At 65.4% G+C, this 17734-nt stretch overlaps 7 protein-coding genes across 7 annotated transcripts; 5 read left to right on the top strand and 2 right to left on the bottom strand.

Moving 5' to 3' along the window:
• Positions 1 to 107: 107 nt before the first annotated feature.
• Positions 108 to 1925, top strand: RKM4 (ribosomal lysine N-methyltransferase; the record flags this gene model as incomplete). Its single annotated transcript, XM_076646420.1, has 5 exons — positions 108 to 242; positions 359 to 904; positions 965 to 1227; positions 1313 to 1511; positions 1707 to 1925. The coding sequence occupies 5 exons, from the start codon at positions 108 to 110 to the stop codon at positions 1923 to 1925; spliced, it is 1362 nt and encodes a 453-aa protein (XP_076508176.1).
• Positions 1926 to 4631: 2706 nt separating this feature from the next.
• Positions 4632 to 5250, top strand: JCM10292_004883 (uncharacterized protein; the record flags this gene model as incomplete). The annotated part of the gene is made up of 4 exons (XM_076646419.1): positions 4632 to 4737; positions 4796 to 4872; positions 4957 to 5021; positions 5121 to 5250. 4 exons carry the CDS (start codon positions 4632 to 4634, stop codon positions 5248 to 5250), a joined length of 378 nt encoding a protein of 125 aa, XP_076508175.1.
• A 325-nt stretch (positions 5251 to 5575) lies between these two features.
• JCM10292_004882 (uncharacterized protein) lies at positions 5576 to 7877 on the top strand (the record flags this gene model as incomplete). Its single annotated transcript, XM_076646418.1, has 5 exons — positions 5576 to 6054; positions 6166 to 6274; positions 6337 to 6444; positions 6527 to 7111; positions 7176 to 7877. The coding sequence occupies 5 exons, from the start codon at positions 5576 to 5578 to the stop codon at positions 7875 to 7877; spliced, it is 1983 nt and encodes a 660-aa protein (XP_076508174.1).
• Positions 7878 to 9214: 1337 nt separating this feature from the next.
• JCM10292_004881 (uncharacterized protein) lies at positions 9215 to 9898 on the bottom strand (the record flags this gene model as incomplete). The annotated part of the gene is made up of 1 exon (XM_076646417.1): positions 9215 to 9898. The coding sequence occupies one exon, from the start codon at positions 9896 to 9898 to the stop codon at positions 9215 to 9217; it is 684 nt and encodes a 227-aa protein (XP_076508173.1).
• A 566-nt stretch (positions 9899 to 10464) lies between these two features.
• JCM10292_004880 (uncharacterized protein) lies at positions 10465 to 14175 on the top strand (the record flags this gene model as incomplete). Its single annotated transcript, XM_076646416.1, has 3 exons — positions 10465 to 10634; positions 10705 to 11696; positions 11759 to 14175. 3 exons carry the CDS (start codon positions 10465 to 10467, stop codon positions 14173 to 14175), a joined length of 3579 nt encoding a protein of 1192 aa, XP_076508172.1.
• Positions 14176 to 14666: 491 nt separating this feature from the next.
• On the top strand, positions 14667 to 16392 carry GCV1 (glycine decarboxylase subunit T; the record flags this gene model as incomplete). The annotated part of the gene is made up of 7 exons (XM_076646415.1): positions 14667 to 14747; positions 14817 to 14940; positions 15020 to 15086; positions 15145 to 15321; positions 15391 to 15530; positions 15605 to 15949; positions 16037 to 16392. 7 exons carry the CDS (start codon positions 14667 to 14669, stop codon positions 16390 to 16392), a joined length of 1290 nt encoding a protein of 429 aa, XP_076508171.1.
• Positions 16393 to 16538: 146 nt separating this feature from the next.
• Positions 16539 to 17529, bottom strand: JCM10292_004878 (uncharacterized protein; the record flags this gene model as incomplete). The annotated part of the gene is made up of 5 exons (XM_076646414.1): positions 16539 to 16582; positions 16637 to 16865; positions 16948 to 17127; positions 17186 to 17239; positions 17305 to 17529. The coding sequence occupies 5 exons, from the start codon at positions 17527 to 17529 to the stop codon at positions 16539 to 16541; spliced, it is 732 nt and encodes a 243-aa protein (XP_076508170.1).
• Positions 17530 to 17734: the final 205 nt, after the last annotated feature.

Here is a 17734-nt window from a genome sequence, read left to right as displayed (position 1 = left end):
CCTCCTTGCGGAAGGCCTAGACAGAGCTTCCTGACCGCTGCGACACACTTTTTGCGTCCATCAGAGCCCTTCTAGTCACCCGCAATCTCTAGAGCACCCTCATCAGGATGTCGGCTTCTTCGCCTGATGAAACCGCGTTCCTCGACTGGTTCAAGTCGAAGGGCGGTACGGTTCACCCCGCGGTCGGGCTGAAGCACTGGGAAGGCATGGGCCGCGGTGCAGTTGCGCTGCAGGATATCGAGGTGCGTCTCGCCTTCACTGCGCTCGACTTGTTCGCTGTCGCGTATGCTGACCTTTCCCTCTCCCTTTGCCACGATCTTGCGTCGTCGACGGGACGTGATGCTTCTACTCGCTGCAGCCCGACACCCTGCTCTTCTCGATCCCGCGTTCCGTCCTCCTCACCACCTCGACCGCCTCGCTCCAGTCTCTCCTCTCTGCCGACGACTGGTCCTCATTGTCCGGCTGGACGCCCCTCATCCTCTCCATGATGCGCGAGTACCTCCGCACGTCGACCTGGACGCCGTACTTTGCCCTCCTCCCCACATCCTTCGACTCGCTCATGTTCTGGAGCGAGAGCGAACTCGCCGAACTCGAGGGGAGCACGGTGCTCGGCAAGGTCGGGCGCGCCGAGGCGGACGAGGAGTTCGAGACGACGGTCGTGCCGTTTGTGCGCGCGCACGAGGACGTGTTTGGGTCGGCGGAGGAGTACACCGCGGAGCTGTTCCACCGCATGGGCAGCTTGGTGCTGAGCCGGAGCTTCCACGTCGAGTCGAAGGAGCAGCAGGAGGACGACGAGGAAAGCAGCGACGACGAGGACGAAGAGGAGGAAGAGCGCGAAGATGTCGCAGACGTCGCGATGGTCCCGTTCGCCGACATCCTCAACGCCAAGAGCGGCTGCGACAATGTGCGCTTCCGCGCCCTCGTTCCGTCAAGCAATCAGCGTCCTGATGCATTTGCTCCACAGGCCCGCCTCTTCTACGAGCCGACAACGCTCAACATGATGTCGACCTCGCGCATCCCCGCCGGTGCGCAGATCTTCAACACGTACGCCGACCCGCCCAACTCGGACCTCCTGCGGCGATACGGCCACGTCGACGAAGTCAATGATGCGGACCTGGTCGAGGTTGGGCTCGAGACGGTTGTCGACCTGGTGGGTGAGGCGAAGGGGTTGAGCGAGGAGGAGTGGGAGGCTAGGGTCGAGTGGCTGCTCGAGATGGGCATCGACGAGTACGTATCTTGCTCTCCTTCCACGGCTTTCAATGCTGTATCGCTGCGCGGACGTTTAGGATTTGACGATCGGTCGTGTCTGCAGCACCTTCTCCATCGAAACGAACCACAAACTTCCCGATGAGATGATCTCCGCCATCCGTACCTTCACGCTCGACGACGCCGAGTGGGCCAAGGCGCGGAAGAAGGAGTCGCCGCCCAAGCCGAAAATCGATGCCGACGTGGCCGAGTGGGCGCGCAAGATCCTGACGGCGCGGAGGAAGGAGTACAAGACGAGCATTGAGGTGCGTTCTTCCCCTCCAGTGTGCGGGTGCGCGCATGCAGCGGTGGCCCGTGCCTCTCCGCATATGCGCAGCATGCTCAGAGGCGTTAGATGGCTCTGCTGCTCGCGCTTGCATTACTGCATACTTCGACGCCTCGCTGCTGCTCACAAAGCCATCGGAGGCTGACTCGTCCTTCTTGTCTCCCCCTTCGAACAGGAGGACGAGGCTCTCCTGGCCGACTCGACCCTCCCGCTCCGGAAACGCATGGCCGTCATCGTCCGCCTGGGCGAGAAGCGCATCCTCGCGGGCGCGCAGAAGAAGCTCGACGACGAGTTCCCGCCGGGCGCGCCGGTCGAGAAGGCGAAGGAGAAGAAGGAGAAGAAGCGCAAGGGCGAGGACGGCGCGAAGAGCGGGAGCAAGAAGGTGCGGCGGTGAAACGCGGATGGAGTGGTAAAGCCCTGCACGAGTGCTTTCGCTTGCGAGACGGTCTGTCGAGTTGCACGCGAAGCAGAGAAAGAGGAAAGTGCAGACGATCGCAAGCATGGCATAGACCTCTCGTCGGCTCTGTGCGAGCAAGCTTCCCAAGGGACTGAGCCAAGACTGAGCGCTCGCGTGTGCTCCCATTAAGTCCCGAGTATCGACAGGCCTCCATTGCGCAAGGGAAGGGACGACCGAAGTGTGCTGGACCTCCGCCGTGGAAAGAAGCAATACCGAAATCTGGGTGCGCCGCCGCCGTTCTCGTCAGTTCCCGTCCGGCATCTTCGTCTTTATCTGGGTCATCTGGATCTGGATCTGGCTCGGTCATGTCTGTCTAATTTGGTGCGGCGTGTGGTTTGGGGCAGGTTTCGGAGGTGGCATCTTTGGGTCCTTCAGGGAGAGCCCGAACGGGAGGCGGCGCACCTGAGAGCAAGTAAGCAACGGCAATGCCTGTTCAATCAAGCGTGTCGGCGGTCAGTCTTAGCAGAACAGAGGGCATGGAGGAGGAACCCACGCGACTTTGCTCGACAAGAGTCGAGACGTCGAAGAACAAGAGACCTGGGTGCGTCGATGCGGGCCTTGTCAGCTTCCCGCGTCCTATCTCGTCTCCAATTTGCCCTTGGCTGCTCGTGCAGCCAAGCCGTAATTGCATCAGAGTCTCGCGCCGCACACAAAGGATTCCGGCGGCGGTCTGCGCGCCGGCTGCGCTCCTTCGAAGGCAACCGGTGGCAGACCGGTTCTCCCCCTTCCCCGCTCGACGAGCCGCACAATGACCATCCGGGTCATCGCGAGGCGATGTGCGAAGCGGGGGCGATGGGCCCGGTCTCACGCGCCTCTGTCGGCGGACAGAGGAGCACGAGACCAGGGACCCGAGATCGAAAGGGCTGCCCGGTCGGGCTCTGCATTTCTGCCCTCACTCGGTCAGATGCCGCAGAGACCAACCTTGTCGTGCCCTCCAGCCCTTCTCCGAGAAGAATGCCCCGCCCGGGGCATCCCTCCGCAGAAGCTGTGCACGATCTCCTTGAGAGAACTGGGATTTCGCAAAGAGGGCGGGAAACCGCACGTCGCGGTTCCTCGCCTCCCTCTGCTTTGTGCGGGCTCGGGCTCGGTCGAAGAGCTGCCAGTGCTCCCGCGCACTGGTCCATCCGCTCGACGACCGAGATGGACAGGAGAGTCGCCCGGACCGAGATCGACGCACCTGTAGCAGCAACGTTGACTGCTGTCCGTGACTTGCACCGGCCCATGCGTGCGCGTAAGAGAACCTCGTCTGCCCGCCAGCGGCCCTCTCTGATACCGGGCCTCTGGCAGCGCTCGTCTTGCGCGTGGTCCGAGACGGTGAAGCAAGTCTGCGCGCGGGAAGGGAGGGAGTCGAGGGCGCGAGGTCAGCCTTGTACGCTGCTGGCCAGGCAGCAAGGCTGAGTGCTCGAGGAGGTCTTGTCGCCTCGGGATCGTCGATCGGGACGGTGCTCCGCAGCCGAGCACGACCTCTCGACCAGCAGACACGTGCAGCGATTCCGAGCGAGAGACGCTGTGGCCGGGAGGAGAGCGCCCTCGCTCGGCAAGCCGCGCGCTGCGTTTCGCCGCGTGTGCTACTAGCCTGCCGAGTGGTCCTCGGGGAGCCTCGGGTGAGCCGCGACGAGCGAGGTTGCGGCACCGTGCGCTGGCGGATGAGAGGCGGCCGCCGCAGGCGGACGAGGAGCTCGACCACTGACGCACTTGGAGCGAGGAAAGAAAGGACGAGCGACCCGGGGCTGTACGACGACGGCTCTCCTTGTCAGTCCCCTCCTTTGAGTCTGCCAGCCTGGCGAAGGAGGAGAGAGCCCGGAGGCAGGTCGTCGCACTCGTGAGGGAAAAAGCCTGAAAGGGATCTGAGCGGCGAGCGGGACGGAGGAGAGGGGAGGAGAGCGAGGTCAGCTTGTTGTGTGCGGTTCGAGAAGGCGGGCGGATGGCGCACGCACGAGAGGTTGAGCACTGGGGAGGGACGGTGCAGTGAAGGAAAGGAAGACAAGGAGCGAGAGACGGGGACAAGTGGGGGCACGACACCGAGCGAGAAGACCCGCGCAGGTCGGTCGAGCACGGACTTTTCCCGCCTCTGCATGGTCACGCGCCGGGCAACTAGACGCACGTTCGAAGCACGATGGTGCAGAGCGAGGTACAGTGGGGTCCAGGAAGATGCGACTATGGCAGGCAGGCAGCAAGATGCGGCGGAGTCGTGCAGAAGTACGGATCGCGTTCATCAGCAGTCGAGAGCAAGTTGTCAGACCTCGGGCAGCTGTTCTGAGAGGGCTCGCGCGCTGTACAGCCGAGGGTAGCTCGCGAGAGATGGGGAGACGAGGTGAGTCGGGGGAGAGGCGGCGACAGCGGGAGCGGGCCAGACTAGGTGCGCGTGGATCTCAGGAAGTGTCAAGAGCAGTTCCAGCGCGCGCTAGTCCTTCAGAGAGAGCGAGCGAGGGTGGTCCTGGTCGAGGTGCTCGCGGTTGAGGCGAGGCGAGGCTCTGTCTTGCTCCCGCCCCGCCGCGCACAAACAGGCGACTCGTGAGCAGCGCCAGTCGCACCTTAGACGCATTCACACTCTCCCCGAGCACCCGCACCACCGCTTGAGCCGACCCGCGTCTCCCCCTCCTCGTCCTCCTCCTCACCGCCTCGCCCGCTCGTCCGCCCGCCATGGCCAACTTGGGCGTCCCCACCAAGCTCCTCCACGAGTCCCTCGGCCACGTCATCACCGTAGAGCTCAAGACCGGCCAGATCTACCGCGGAAAGCTCTACGACGGTCCGTCCCCCTCCCCCTCCCCGCCCTACCCCTGCTCCCGCTGACAGGCCCGCCACAGCCGAGGACTCGCTCTCCATCTCGCTCACCCAGTGCACCGTCACCCACCGCGACGGCCGCGTCACCCAGCTCGACCAGGTCCGTCTCTCTCCCGCGCCTTTCACCACTCACCTCCCCTTCCACGTACCGCACCCAAGCTGACGAGCTCACATCTACACGCAGGTCTACATCCGCGGCGCGTCCGTGCGCTTCTACGTCGTCCCCGACATGCTCGCCCAGGCACCCATGTCAGTCCCTCGACCCCTCTCCCGCTCTCTCTCCGCGACCCCTCGCACACCGACGAGCTTGCCCTTGAAGCTGAAAGACTGACCCCCTCTGCGCAACAGGTTCAAGCGCGGCGTCGGCGCCAACGGGATGAAGGGCCGCGGAATTGGCACAGCGCGCGGCCGCGCCACCATCATGCGCGCCCAGTCGCGGAGGGGCCGCGGCGGCGGGCGGCCGGCGATCCGTCGCTGAGTGCGCGCTTGCACGCGGGGGAAAGAGGGAGAGGAGGAGGGCGAGAGTTGTACGAATGGATCGCGTCCGAGGATGGGGCAGGGAGGGAGGAAAAGCGAGAATGCGAATGGCATGCTTTGTACCATACTTAGTGCGGGCCCTGGCGAGCGTTCCGCCGCCCTTGACGAGGGAAGCACGCGACGTCGACACTTTGTCTTGTCGCGACGAGGAGCGAGTGCCGCTCGTCCTCGTACAGCCCGCCTCTCGCGCCGCTTAACAGGACAGGCGAAAACACCGCGCTTGTACGAGTCTGCAGCGCGTACAGTGCCCTCCACGCGGCCCTGCGATGCCCTCTCCTCCTCTCGCCTCGTCGTCGTCCTCGACGCTCCCCGCCAGCACCTCGTCGCCCTCGTCTTCGTCCTCCCGCCCGCGCAGCTCGAACCGCCCCGCGCCCAGCACTCCCTCGCGGCCCCTGCCTTCCTCCTCCTCCACAGCAGCAACCGGAGGAGGCGGAGGAGTCGGCGCGTCTTCCCCGGCGTACACGACCTCGCTCCGCTCGCGCCACTCGCTGTACGGCACCGAGGACCGCGTCGTGCTCGATCTCGGCGCGAGCGTCTGCCGCGCGGGCTTTAGCGGCGAACCGGCGCCGAGGGCGTGTCTCGGCGTACGCGCGGAACGGGTCAAGAGCGGGAGCGGCGCGGCGGCGAGGGGAGAGGAAAGGGAGGGGAGGGGATGGTGGACGCTCGAGAAGGGCGAGGCGAGCGAGGAGGAGTGGGAGGTGCGCGAGGAGAGGGTCAAGAGGGTGTTGCGCAGGGTCTACTTCGAGTGCGTGCCCTCTGTTCGTCCGCGCCGTCGTGCACCATGCTCCTGCAGCGAGCATGGGCGCGTGAGGGGTTGAGAGCCTTGAGGACCGCTCATGCCATGCCACTCCCGCAGGAACCTCATGATTGATCCCAAGACTCGCAAGGTCATCGTCCTCGAGAATCCCCTGCTACCGACCCGAGTCAAGGAACTCATCGCACGCGTCTTGTTCGACAATCTCCAGGTGCGCCTTTGCCGATGTCCTCCGCCGGCTGAGCGAGTCGTGCTGACCTCGCTTCCGCGCAGGTCCCGTCCCTCAGTTTCGCTTCGACGCCGCTGCTGGCACTCATGGCTGCCAGGACTCTGACGGGTCTGGTCGTCGACGTCGGCCACCTCGAGACTACCGTCCTTCCCGTACGCCGCTGCCCTCTCGCCTCGACCCTCGGGCGCTGGTCTGACCCCCCTCCCCTCTGGCTGTTTCTCCCGCGCCGCGCAGATCTTCCACTCCCGCCCTCTCTTTCCTCACCTGACGACGACCCCCCGCGCCGGCGCGCGCCTCACACGGCGCCTCCGCGCGCTCCTCCTCGCCTACGGGTCGTACGCCCCCCCGCCCTCATCGCTCAACTCGCTCACGCCGCCCGTCATCGGGCGCATCCCGCCCCGGGTGCTCACAGACGAGCTCGTCGAGGGAGTCAAGGACCGCATGTGCTTCGTCGGGGAGGCGGTCCCGCCCGCCCCTCTCGGTGCGCGAGAAGCGTCTGTCTCGAGTGCGGCGGAGACGAGTGTCGAGCATTCCTCTGAGGAAGAGGAGGACGACGCAGACCCGGACGCGCTGCTCGTCAAGCACCTCTACGAGCGCTACGCCGCCTCGGCGCCGTCGACGACGAGCGTCTCGTTCGCCGTGCCGACCCCGTCGGGCAGCGCGGCGCCGGCGAGCGGGGTCGGGAACGGATGGGTACAGGTGCCTGGGTGGGTGCGCGAGCGGGCGGCAGAGGTGCTGTTCGAGGAGGGAGGGCTCGAGGACGGGAGCGAGGGCGAGGAGAGCGGTCTCGCGGGCGTCGTCCTCGATTGCCTGCTCAAGGTGCGTCTATATGCTCGTGTGCGGGACAAAAGAGGCAGAAGGACTGATTTGCTGAGCGATACAGCTCCCGATCGACCTTCGAAAGCCTATGGCGTCTTCGATCCTCGTCATCGGCGGCACGAGCATGCTCCCCGGTTTCTTCCCGCGCTTTAAGGCCTCGCTCCTCTCGCAGCTCGAGCGTTCTCACCCGCCCTCTCCACCGCCTTCTCCCCCGCTCGCGCCCGCTGCGCCTTCCGACCCCGAGCCCATGAGCACCGACTCGAGCCCTGCTCCTGCATCCTCTATCCCGCCGAGCGATTCATCGGCCCCAAGGGCAGAACACACGGCCAAAGTCCGTCGCCGACATGCGCTCGGCGCGCGGCTCCACACGCTGCGGCACTCGCCGCGCTACGCCCCGCTCGTCCCTCTTGCGCCGCACCTCGCCATCCTAAACCACCCCTCGCCCTCGTCCTCGCCCTCGCCCTCGCCTCTCGCGTCGTCTTCTTCTTCGCTTGCGCGCGCCCGCGAGGGCTCGGCCCCGGCGTTCGCGCCCGCGCTGATGGGCTGGATCGGCGGGTCGCTCGCCGGGGCGCTCAAGATTGGTGGGGAGGAGATCAGCCGCGAGGTGTGGGACGGGATGGTCGCTCCTGCGCCTGCGCGGAGGGGGCGCGGCGGGAGCGGGGAGGAGGGGGCGCTGGGAGGGGAGGAGGAGGGCGCGGGGGAGGAAGCGGGCGAGAGGAGGGAGAGGGGAAGGGGGAGGCTGCCGGACTGGACGAGGTTGGCGTAGTGGCCTTATCTCTCGGGACAACCGGCATCGATTTGCTCTCGTTCTATTCCCTTCGAGGCTCGCTGCGGATGGGGTCGATGTCGGAGATCGCGAGCAGAGATACAGAAAGGTACGCTACAGCTCTACCGGTCACGCCCAATGCACCCTGCCTTCAGGCGATGCGCCTTCTTCGACCACCTCTCTCGTCGGCGAAAGTGACCGCCGCACGTCAACGAGCCCGTCTTGCACCGCGACGACGACCTCAGTTCGTCGTAGGCGCTCCCTGTGGACCAGCACCCGTCGCCGATGCAGGACTTCTGCAAGCCGTTCGAGCAACCAGAGGAGCTTTTGCGCCACAGAGGCGAGCCGTTCGGGAGGAAGCTGAAGGAGCGATAGGGTGGTGAGGGAAGAATCGCCGAGGAGGAACGCAAGGAAGGGGAACGGGAGCTGCTGCCGGCTTGTCTGTTCCGATGCTGGGAGGGTCAGCTCGTCTCGTCGTAGCCTGGAGCCACCGATGGCGGAGTGCCGACGTTGACAGGACGCAGTCCACGCACCTGCGCGTCCTCGTCGTACCCGCCTCCGGTGGTCGAGGGCGAAACGTGCATGTAGCGAGCTGGTGCGGGCGCCTTCATTGCCGCTGCGAGCTCCAGTGCTCGTGCAGTACGAGGAGAGAAGCCAGACGTGACTGGTCGAACCCGACGGCGAATGTCAAAACCGAAGAACGGACGATCGAGCGAAGTTGACAACGCGCGGTTCGTGCGGAGGACAAAGAAGCTGCGCATCGCGCGCAAGCTGTGGCGGTGCAAGACAGTCTCTGACAGGTCGTCGGGGCGCCAGAGCCGCGCGATAGGGCCTCTGGCTTCTACACGTCCTTCATACGCGCTTAGCGAGACTGCCATCTCGCTCGCTCGTGGGTTCTCTCGCAACATACGCCCCGAGCGATGCAGCGCGAGTACGTGTGACCGGATAGACGACAGCGTTGCAGGTCGTGACGGGCTCAATGGCGTGCTCGGCGCTTCGGGCGGAAGTCTTCTTTGTCCAACCGCTTCTTCCGAGAGCCAGCGCACCACACGTGTCGTGGAGGACGCGCGTTGAAGGAGGGGCTACCCGAGCAGCATAGCGTTTTGACGCGGACTGTACATCGCCGTTTGTTGCGCCGTTCCGCAAGTCTCGTGCTCCCGGGACTGCGACCGGAAGACAAGCCGCGAAGCTGGCATAAGCCGCCGGGCAGGAGCTTCTTTGCTGCGCTGAGCTGTGAAGGTGAGTGTCAACTTGACGAACTTTGGATGCGGAACAAGATGCAGACGCACCCTTGCAATGTCCAGCTGTGAAGTCAAAGGATAGTCTCAGTTGGCAGCTCAGCCCTTCTTGCTCTTGGATGGCTTCTTGGTCGACTTGGCGCCCTTGCCAGCGTCCGCCGACGTCGTTGCGTCCTCCTGCGGCCGCCAATAGCCTTTGCCGTAGCTGACGCAGATCTCGCTCCCCTTGTCGACGCCATGCGCGCCGGCCCACACTGCCATGCGCACGCCCTTCTTGCCCGGCTGACCGGGCACGTCCCAGCTGCGCAGCTCGAAAACGGCGTTGGGGCGCTCGAAGCCGGGCACGCCTCGGTAGTCGTTGACGAAGCGCGCCTCGCCGCCCATGCGCGTCGCGTCGCACCCGACGACCTCGACGTGCTGCGACGTCTCGCTCGTCTCAGGATCGACGACGTCCGTCACGATGCGGTCAAGCGCGAGGTCGTAGCCCGAGTCAGGGTCTGCCTCGCCCTCGGTGTGCACCCAGCCGACGTAGTCGCGGATCCAGGTACCGCGCGGAAGGGCCTTGTTCGAGGCGTTGAAGAGGCCGCTCTGGCCGTTGGCGGGGTGGCGAGGGTCTGAAATGGTGCGTATGGCGATGCGCGGCGGAGGGTTTGGAAGGAGGTGCGGCGGACACGGCGTGCAGAAGGTCTGCCGGTGCGCGGCGGGCAGGAGGCGCGACGGAACAGGTGTCGTAAGGTACTGCACGTTTGCTGGAAAGTGCGGCGGAGGCTGCGCGGGCGCCATGTCGAGTTGGTCCGAGGACAGGTCCGTAGCGATGGGGACGCGCGCAGAAGACAGCTAGCGCCTCCAGCAGAGTTGCTCCAAGCGGTACTGCCCCTGAAAGTCCGGCAGTACCGTTCGCGGAGCGCAATCGTTCCATCAGTCCGAGGGAAAGATGTCCGGGCGAACGAGCTCACGATGTCACCGAGCGGGCGAAGCTTTGCTATAGCAAGAGGCTGATACAGTCTGCAGCTCTCTTGGGCAGCAGAATGCCGCAGGTCGTCACGAGGACGAGGGTGGGAGGAGCGAGGCCGGCGTCGTTCCGCCTTCCGCGCAGCGGCCGTGAGCACGCTCGCACCGCCTGCCTCGGCCTCTGTGCGGTCGAGCGTGCACTCATACAAACGCAGGCAGAAGCACGAGGGCTCGCTGAAGCTCCGACGTCCGACGTCTGGCGCCCGGGACTCGCACCTCGCCCGCTGAGACTCGTCGTTCAACCTCCGCACGGGACCGTCTCGCCTCGCTTCCTCGCACTTCTGCGCCCGCATCATCCTCGCCGTCTAGTTCAACAGCTGCAGCACCACGATCAGCAGATGGGCAAGCGCCCCAGAAAGCGCACCTCGCTCGCCCTCTGGGCCCTCGTGGGCCAGGTAGCGACAGGAGACGGTGACGCAGGCTTCCCGACAAGGACCAACAGCCCCTGGGCCAACGGGATCGGTATCGTAGGAGCACGAGCGCAGTCGACCGCCGCGGTGCAGGGCAGGTGCGCACTCTTTCAATGCGGATCCACCCTTACGGAACGAGCAGGCTGATCTCGGCTTTCACATTCGCAGATGGGCGCAGGCTTCGGCTCTGCTGACACCTTCAAACGATCCAACGCTTCTCGTTGTGTCAGGACGAACGACCGTCGCCGGCCAGACGGTCGACTCCGCGCCGTCGACCTCGACTTCGCTCTCCCTCAACCTCGCCGAAGCCATTTCCGACCTCTCCCATCCTCCCTGGACCGACCTCGACAGTGTCGGACCCATATCCTCTTACGCCTCGCTCGTTCCGCTCTCCTCCTCAGCCGCACTCTTCTATGGAGGAGACGCTTCGAGCGATCCCTCCGTCTCGGTCCAAACCGGCTCCGATAGCAGCTGGCTGCTCTCCCTGCCATCCGACGCTGCCACAACCTGGGCGCACGAGACGAGCGCGCTGTGGCCCGCGCAGCCGCAGAGGCGCGAAAGCGCCTACACCGCTTCGGCGACGAACGGCACCCTCTCTCGCGCATGGCTCTTCGGCGGCCGCCGTCCCGACGGGTCTGGCACGACGTTCGACGAGCTGTGGGAGCTCCAAGTGCCGGTTGAGCGAGCGAGCGGCGCCGTCGAACCGTCTTCGGCGCGCTGGGCCGCTTGGGACGGCGCAGACGGCCCGCCGGCTATGTACGACGGCGCGGCCGTGCTCGTCCCCGACGCGAGCTCCTCGCGCGCGATGCCGAGCGTGTACCTCCTTGGCGGTGTCGAGGCCACCAGCGGGACCGAGAGCGCCGTCTCGTTCGGCGAGGTCTGGGTCTTCACGCCCTCGGCGGACGAGATTGGCGGCGGGTCCTGGGAGCAGGTCGAGATGGGCGGGACGGCGCCCGCGGGCAGGAGGGGCCACGTCGCGGTCGATGTCGGCGAGGGCAAGATCTGGATTCAGGGCGGGCGTAGCGCGGACGGGACGAGCGTGCTCCGAGATGCCTGGGTGCTCGACACGCGGAAGAAGAGGTGGAGCCGCGCGAGGGACGGGCGGCAGGTCTGGGGACACTCGGCCGCCATGGTTGGCGAGACGGTCGTGCTCACATTCGGTGCGTTGCACTGCTTCCTCTGCTCCCAAATTTTGGAACTCACGAGCTTCACCTTCTCGCAGGCTACGGTCCGAACGCGCCCGCCTCGACGGCATTATCTGTCTATGCTCCCGGTAACAACACCTGGCTGTCCGCCTACGTCCCATCCTACGCGGTCGTTGTCTCCAACCCTAAAGCCGGCTCGTCGGCCTCCTCCACCGTGCCTACCTCGACACAGACCTGGTATGCTGCCGACCAGCCGACGGCGTCCACCGCGGCTCCGACTGCGAGCAGCAACGACGGCGGTACCGCACCCGAAAACGCTTCGCCTTCGTCACCGGACTCGAGCGACAGCGGTTCGAAGGACGATCGGAACGACGAGTCGGCATCGCCCGAGTGGACCGCTCCCGGATCAGCAGGCACTGGCGCGCCCGACTCGTCTGGCAGCTCGAGCGGCGCCGGGGGCAAGGGCGAGAACGGGAGCGGCAGCGGTCCGTCCGGCGGGACAATCGCCGGCGCCGTTATCGGCAGCATCATTGGCGCGCTCGCGCTCGGTGTCGGCGCTGCGTTCGCATACAAGCGGTACCGCGACCAGCAGCGGTACTATACTTTCGGCAGCGGCGCGGGCTTGACGGGCGACGACGAGTTTGGCGGGTCCGGCGGCGGCGGCGGGTCGAGCCTCATGGCCGAGCATCGCCTTCACGGCGGTTTCGCCAACAGCGACGCCTACAACGTCGGCAAGGCGCTTCCTGCGACACCCAGCGGCGGACTGGGAAGCGCCGCTGCGGCGGGCGGGATCGTCGGCGCGCTCGCTGGCCTGCTCAGCCCGCGCGAGCGGAACAGCACGGCTGGCGCGAGTCCTATCGCGGGCCGGAGGCGGCGCTTCGACATGCTCAAGGACGAGGAGAACGACGACGTGTGGGACGCGGGCCCGGGCAAGGAGGGCTGGACGCGCTTCGAAGACGACGAGCCGGCCGAGTCGGTCGCCGGGACGTCGTTGTCCGGTCGAGGCGGGATGGGGATCTGGGACGGGTTCGGCGGGTTGGCGCCCGGCGTTGGCAAGATCAGCGACTCGCTCAAGTCGTCGACGTCGTACCTCGGCGGCGCACTGGGCGGGTTCATCGGTGTCGCAAGAAGCAACAGCCGCCGAACACCAGGCGAGGAAGACGGTTTTGACGATGTCGACCTAGCGGAAAAGGCGGCGCCGACGCAGCACCGCTACGCCGAGATCGGCTTCGGTGCCCAGCAGCAGTCGCTCGACCCGGCGCTGACGCCGATCGCCGAATACGAGGAGGACGAGGACATCCGCTCCGAGCACGACGATTCGCGCACGCTAGAGAGCGCTCAGACGCATTCAAGCGGCACGCACCAGACGCGCTCGACGCAACCGACGAGCTGCGAAGTGACGCCCACCAAGGGCGCCGCGCGTATCTCTCGCCCCTTCTCGCCAGCCACGTCTCTGTATGGCTCGGGCTTCTTGGCCCAGCCTGCACTGTACGCCGCCGGTGCCGGTCTCGCGCGGACGACGTCGGGGCAGAGCCAGGCAAGCAATCGCTTCATCAGCCGCAGCAACTCGTCCTGGTGGAGCCGCCTCAATCTCCCCAAGCCGGGTTTGAGCGGCGAGGTTCCGACTCCAACCGCGTCCGAGGCGATCCGCGATCCCGCACCCGCTCCTTCGATGGACGCCATCTCCGCCAGCGACCCTTTCGTCGATCCACCCGCCAAGATGCCTACGCAGCCAGCACCCTCACCTCTCTCTGCCCCGCCGTCACGCCAGTCCTCCTACCGCGTCACTCGTCCAGACGAGCATGGCCGCTTCGGCGGCAACGGGCATCTCGTGCGCGGCGAGCACGATGCGTCGCTTTCGTCCAACACGTCCGAAGTGACGGCCACGTCGTCGGTGCTCGAAGAGCGTCTCCGCAACATGGACGTCGTGCAGCGCGTGCGTACGGGGAGCGGCGGCGACTCGTCGACCGAGGTGACGCCTACGATCGGCCACACCTCGGACGGGGCGTTCGGCCGCCTGCCGGATGTGACCGAGGATCCGTTCGCGGATGCGCCAGCCGTTGTTGCGCACCCGAACCGCATCTCGTACACGCCCGCGCAAGATTCTGTCGTCTGGGCTGGTAGCGTCGCCGGCGCTCTCTCGGAGGTCGGCGCCCCGGCGTCCGCTCGTCGTCCTTCAACGCCGCCGCCCGTACCTTCGCTTCCCATCGCGGTTGTCCCGCCTACTCCCACGTACGCTGTACCAGATTCGCCTCGCCGCCGTCTCGCCGGCCCGCGCCCGCAGCCCCTCTCCCCCGCGACCGCGCCGACGCCCTTCTCGCTCCCGCGGTCGAACAGCGTGAAGGACCTTGTCGCCACCATCGAGCGGAGGTCTTCCATGCACGGCGACGCGCTTCCGCTTCCGCCTACAGCGTCTCGTGCCAAGCGGACGAAGGTCGAGCACGGGTTGGTGCGCAAGCCGCAGCTTTACGTCGCAAACCCGGACGTCGATTGAGCGCCTTGCGCTCTCAAAGACACTTGTCACTCTTCTGTGCCCCTGTATCTGTACCCCTCCCTCACCTGGCGCCGTCCGTCGACCGCATCCTTAGAGCCGCCGATTTGTTGTCTCCCTTGCAGCTCGCTGGTCCTCCCCGATAAGGAGCAATCGCACCTTCCCTCTTATTGAGCGGCTCGGCCAAGCCAGAGAGAAGTGCTGGTCGGAGCCCCGTCGGCCTAGCAAGGCTTCCGGTCGCTTTTGGGCGTGAGAGGTGCGAGCCGAGTCCTCTCCTTCGCGCGGAAGCGGCTGTCATTCGCACGTCTCGTCCACGCTGGTCGTCAGAGGCAGCTCTCTGCTCTCTGAAGGGCACGAGGCTATGTCTGGGCGCCTCGGGCACCGCTGGAACGCACCTTCCTGCAATGGTCCTTCGTCCGCCTCGACGGTTGCCTTTACCTCCTGTGCAAACTTTGCTCTTGACCGTTCACCTTCGGGACTTGCGCACCGCTCTGATGCTGTCCCGTGCTGCCCAGAGGGCCCTGCGCCCCTCGCCCTCGCTGCCTGCCCGCCGCTTCGCCTCATCGCTCGGACCGGTGAAGCTGCCCCACTTGGCCCATCCTCGCCCGCACCCTCACGCGCTGACCAGCTCGCACGCGTGACAGCTGAAGCGTACTGCTCTATACGACTTCCACAAGCAGCATGGCGCCAAGCTTGTCGAGTTCGCCGGGTGGGAGATGCCCCTCCTCTACGAGGGCAAGGACACGACCAGGATCGCAGGCGGGCCAGGTGCGCAGAGCAGCGCGCATCGAGTCGCGCTACATGGTCTCCTCGCTGACCAGCTAATCGGTGACCCCGTCGTACACAGTCGCTGAGCACCATCAGGTCCGCAAGTCGTCGGGACTCTTCGACGTCGGGCACATGGTCCAGTCCACGTGCGACGCATGCCGCTTCTTCTTTCCCGTCCCGTATACTGACTTTCACCCGACGCAGCTTCAAGGGCGCCGGCGCCCTCGCCTTTCTTTCGTACTTGTTGCCCGCGTCTCTCGCGACGCTGCCCGTTCCGGGCGAAGACGCGCACCGTCCCTTCGGCTCTACGCTGAGCGTACTGCTCAACGAGGAAGGTGGCATTCTCGACGACTGCATGATCACGCGCTGGGGCGAGGAGAGGTGCGTTGCATGCGCCTTTTGGCCATTTGCGGCATCCCGTTCGCCCACTCACGCATGTGCTTCGGGCAGCTTCTACCTCGTCACGAACGCCGGACGCTCCGACGTCGACATTCCGTGGATTAAGCAGCACGTCGAGCGTTGGAATGGAGAGCATGCCGAAAAGGTCGAGTTCAGCGTGCTCGACTCGTCGGCGCTCATCGCCTTGCAGGGTGCGTCGACAGTCTCCGGAGCTGGATTCCTGCCCTATTTTAAACCGGCTGCTCACTCCGATTTCACCATGAAGGGCCAAAGTCGCACGTCGCCCTGCAGCGCCTCCTCCCGACCGACCAGTCCCTCCAGAAGCTGCTTACCTTCGGCCAGTCCCTGCACCTTACCATCCCCTCCCTGTCGTCTTCCTCGACCGTACACATCGCCCGAGGCGGCTACACAGGCGAGGACGGCTTCGAGATCTCGCTCCCGAATGACCATGCGGCCGACTTTGTCGGCATGCTCCTCGAGCAGGAAGAGGTCAAGCTTGCGGGATTGGCGGCGCGCGACAGCTTGCGGCTCGAGGCGGGACTGTGCCTGTATGGCCACGACCTGGACGAGTCGGTTGGAATTGGCGAGGCGGGTCTCGCTTGGGTTGTTGGTAAGTGACAACATCTCTCCTTGTGTTCCGCAGATGCCTACAATTAAAGGTGGTCGTGTCGCCCCTTTGACGCCTCCCTCACCGCAGGCAAGGATCGCCGTACTCCGGGCGCCTTCATCGGCAGCGAGCGCACGCTCGCCGAGCTGAAGAAGGGCGGCACATCGCGCAAGCGCGTCGGCCTCGTCGTCGAGAAGGGCGCGCCCGCGCGCGAGGGCTCGCTCATCTACGACCCTGCGGCGCCTGACGCCGGACCGATCGGGCGCGTCACGTCGGGCCTCCCGGCGCCGTCGGTCGGGCAGAACATCTCGATGGGGTACATCGAGACGGCAAAGGGGTTCAACAAGAAGGGCTCGCAGGTGCTCGTCGAGGTGCGCAAGAAGATGCGCAAAGCCGAAGTCGTCGGTATGCCGTTTGTGAAGACGGGATACTACCGCGGCGAGTAGATCACCGGCGGATGCAACAACCTCCGCCGCGGCAAGTCGGATACCAGTGGATGCACAACCAAGCAGTATTATGTCGTTGAAGAAAGCTGGCGAGTGCCATGCCTGCGGAGCGATGCGATATGCGAGTTGCGAATTGCGCGAACGATCTACTGCAGCTTAGTCTTTGCCTTCTCTAGCTTCTGCGCCGCCTCTGCAAGGTGAATGTTAGCGTATGCGCCTCAGAGAGTCAAAAGGAGCAACGTACCAGTCTTGACCTGGCCCGTGCCCGTCCGCACGGCCTCCTCGAACGCCTTGACCGCCTCGTCCACCCTCCCGAGCCCTTGCAGCGCTTCGCCTCGCCGGACGTGGCCCTTGGCCCAGGTCGGCGCGAGCTTGACCGCGGCTTCTGCGTCGGAGAGGGCGGAGGAATAGTCGGGCGAGGCGAGCTTGAGGGAGGCGAAGGCGCGGTTGCCGAGAAGAACGAATGATGTCGGCTGCACAATGCAAGGACATAGTCAGTGCCATGTGCGAGGAAATACCGCTCCTGTGAAGATGCTGATGTAGAAGGCGACGCACCGCCAGCTCGATCGCCTTGCCGTACTTGTCCCTTGCTCCCGCATAGTCTCCTGCCTTGAACAACGCATTGCCTTCCTCTTTTGCTGCTTCTGCTTCAGCGCTGAGAGGTGGGATAGGCGGGTTCGGGCCAGCGTGTGTTGCGACGAGGCGATTCAAGCCGGCAGGATCGGCGCCTTTCAGCTGCGAGTGACGAGTTGTCAGGGTTGGGTCAAGACAGAAGCTGAAGCAGTGAGCGCACCGTGTCGACCACTTTGCCTGCCTTGATGGCGACAAAGGTCGGCATGGCGCTGATCTGCGACCGAGGGAGCATGTCAGTTTCAGCTTTGAGGCCTTGAAGCGCGAAGAACCTGACCGCACCTGATACTTCTGCGCGATCGCCTGCTGCTTGTCGACGTCGACGCGGAGAAACTTGACCCACGAGTACTGCTTGGCGAGGTTGTCGTAAACGGGCGCAATCGCCTTGCAAGGTCCGCACCACGTAGCCCAGAAGTCGACGATGACGGTCTGGCCGTCGGCGGTTGCGGATCGCAGGGCGGTGTTCCATTCCGAGACGGCGTTGATGTCGAGAGGATGCGCCGACATGATTTCTGCGAGCAAGAACGGGTGAGGACAAAGGCAAAGCGGGACAGAGCGGACGGCAAGCGAACCTGAAGAGCTGGGAGGGTACCGTGGAGAACACAGAAGAGCAGTGGCGTGTTCGCTCAAGCTGAGTCGCAAGCGCTTGATGCTGAATCAGCCGGCGAGGAGAAGGACGTCGAACAACCGGCACGCAAGCGGGTCCAGGGTC

This window comes from Rhodotorula paludigena, assembly GCF_050403205.1.
Source record: "Rhodotorula paludigena JCM10292 DNA, Rt_paludigena_JCM10292v1_ctg4, whole genome shotgun sequence".
NCBI classification, from domain to species: Eukaryota; Fungi; Basidiomycota; class Microbotryomycetes; order Sporidiobolales; family Sporidiobolaceae; genus Rhodotorula; species Rhodotorula paludigena.
Note: the sequence above shows the minus strand (reverse complement) of the source record. Positions and strands in the feature narration are given on the sequence as shown.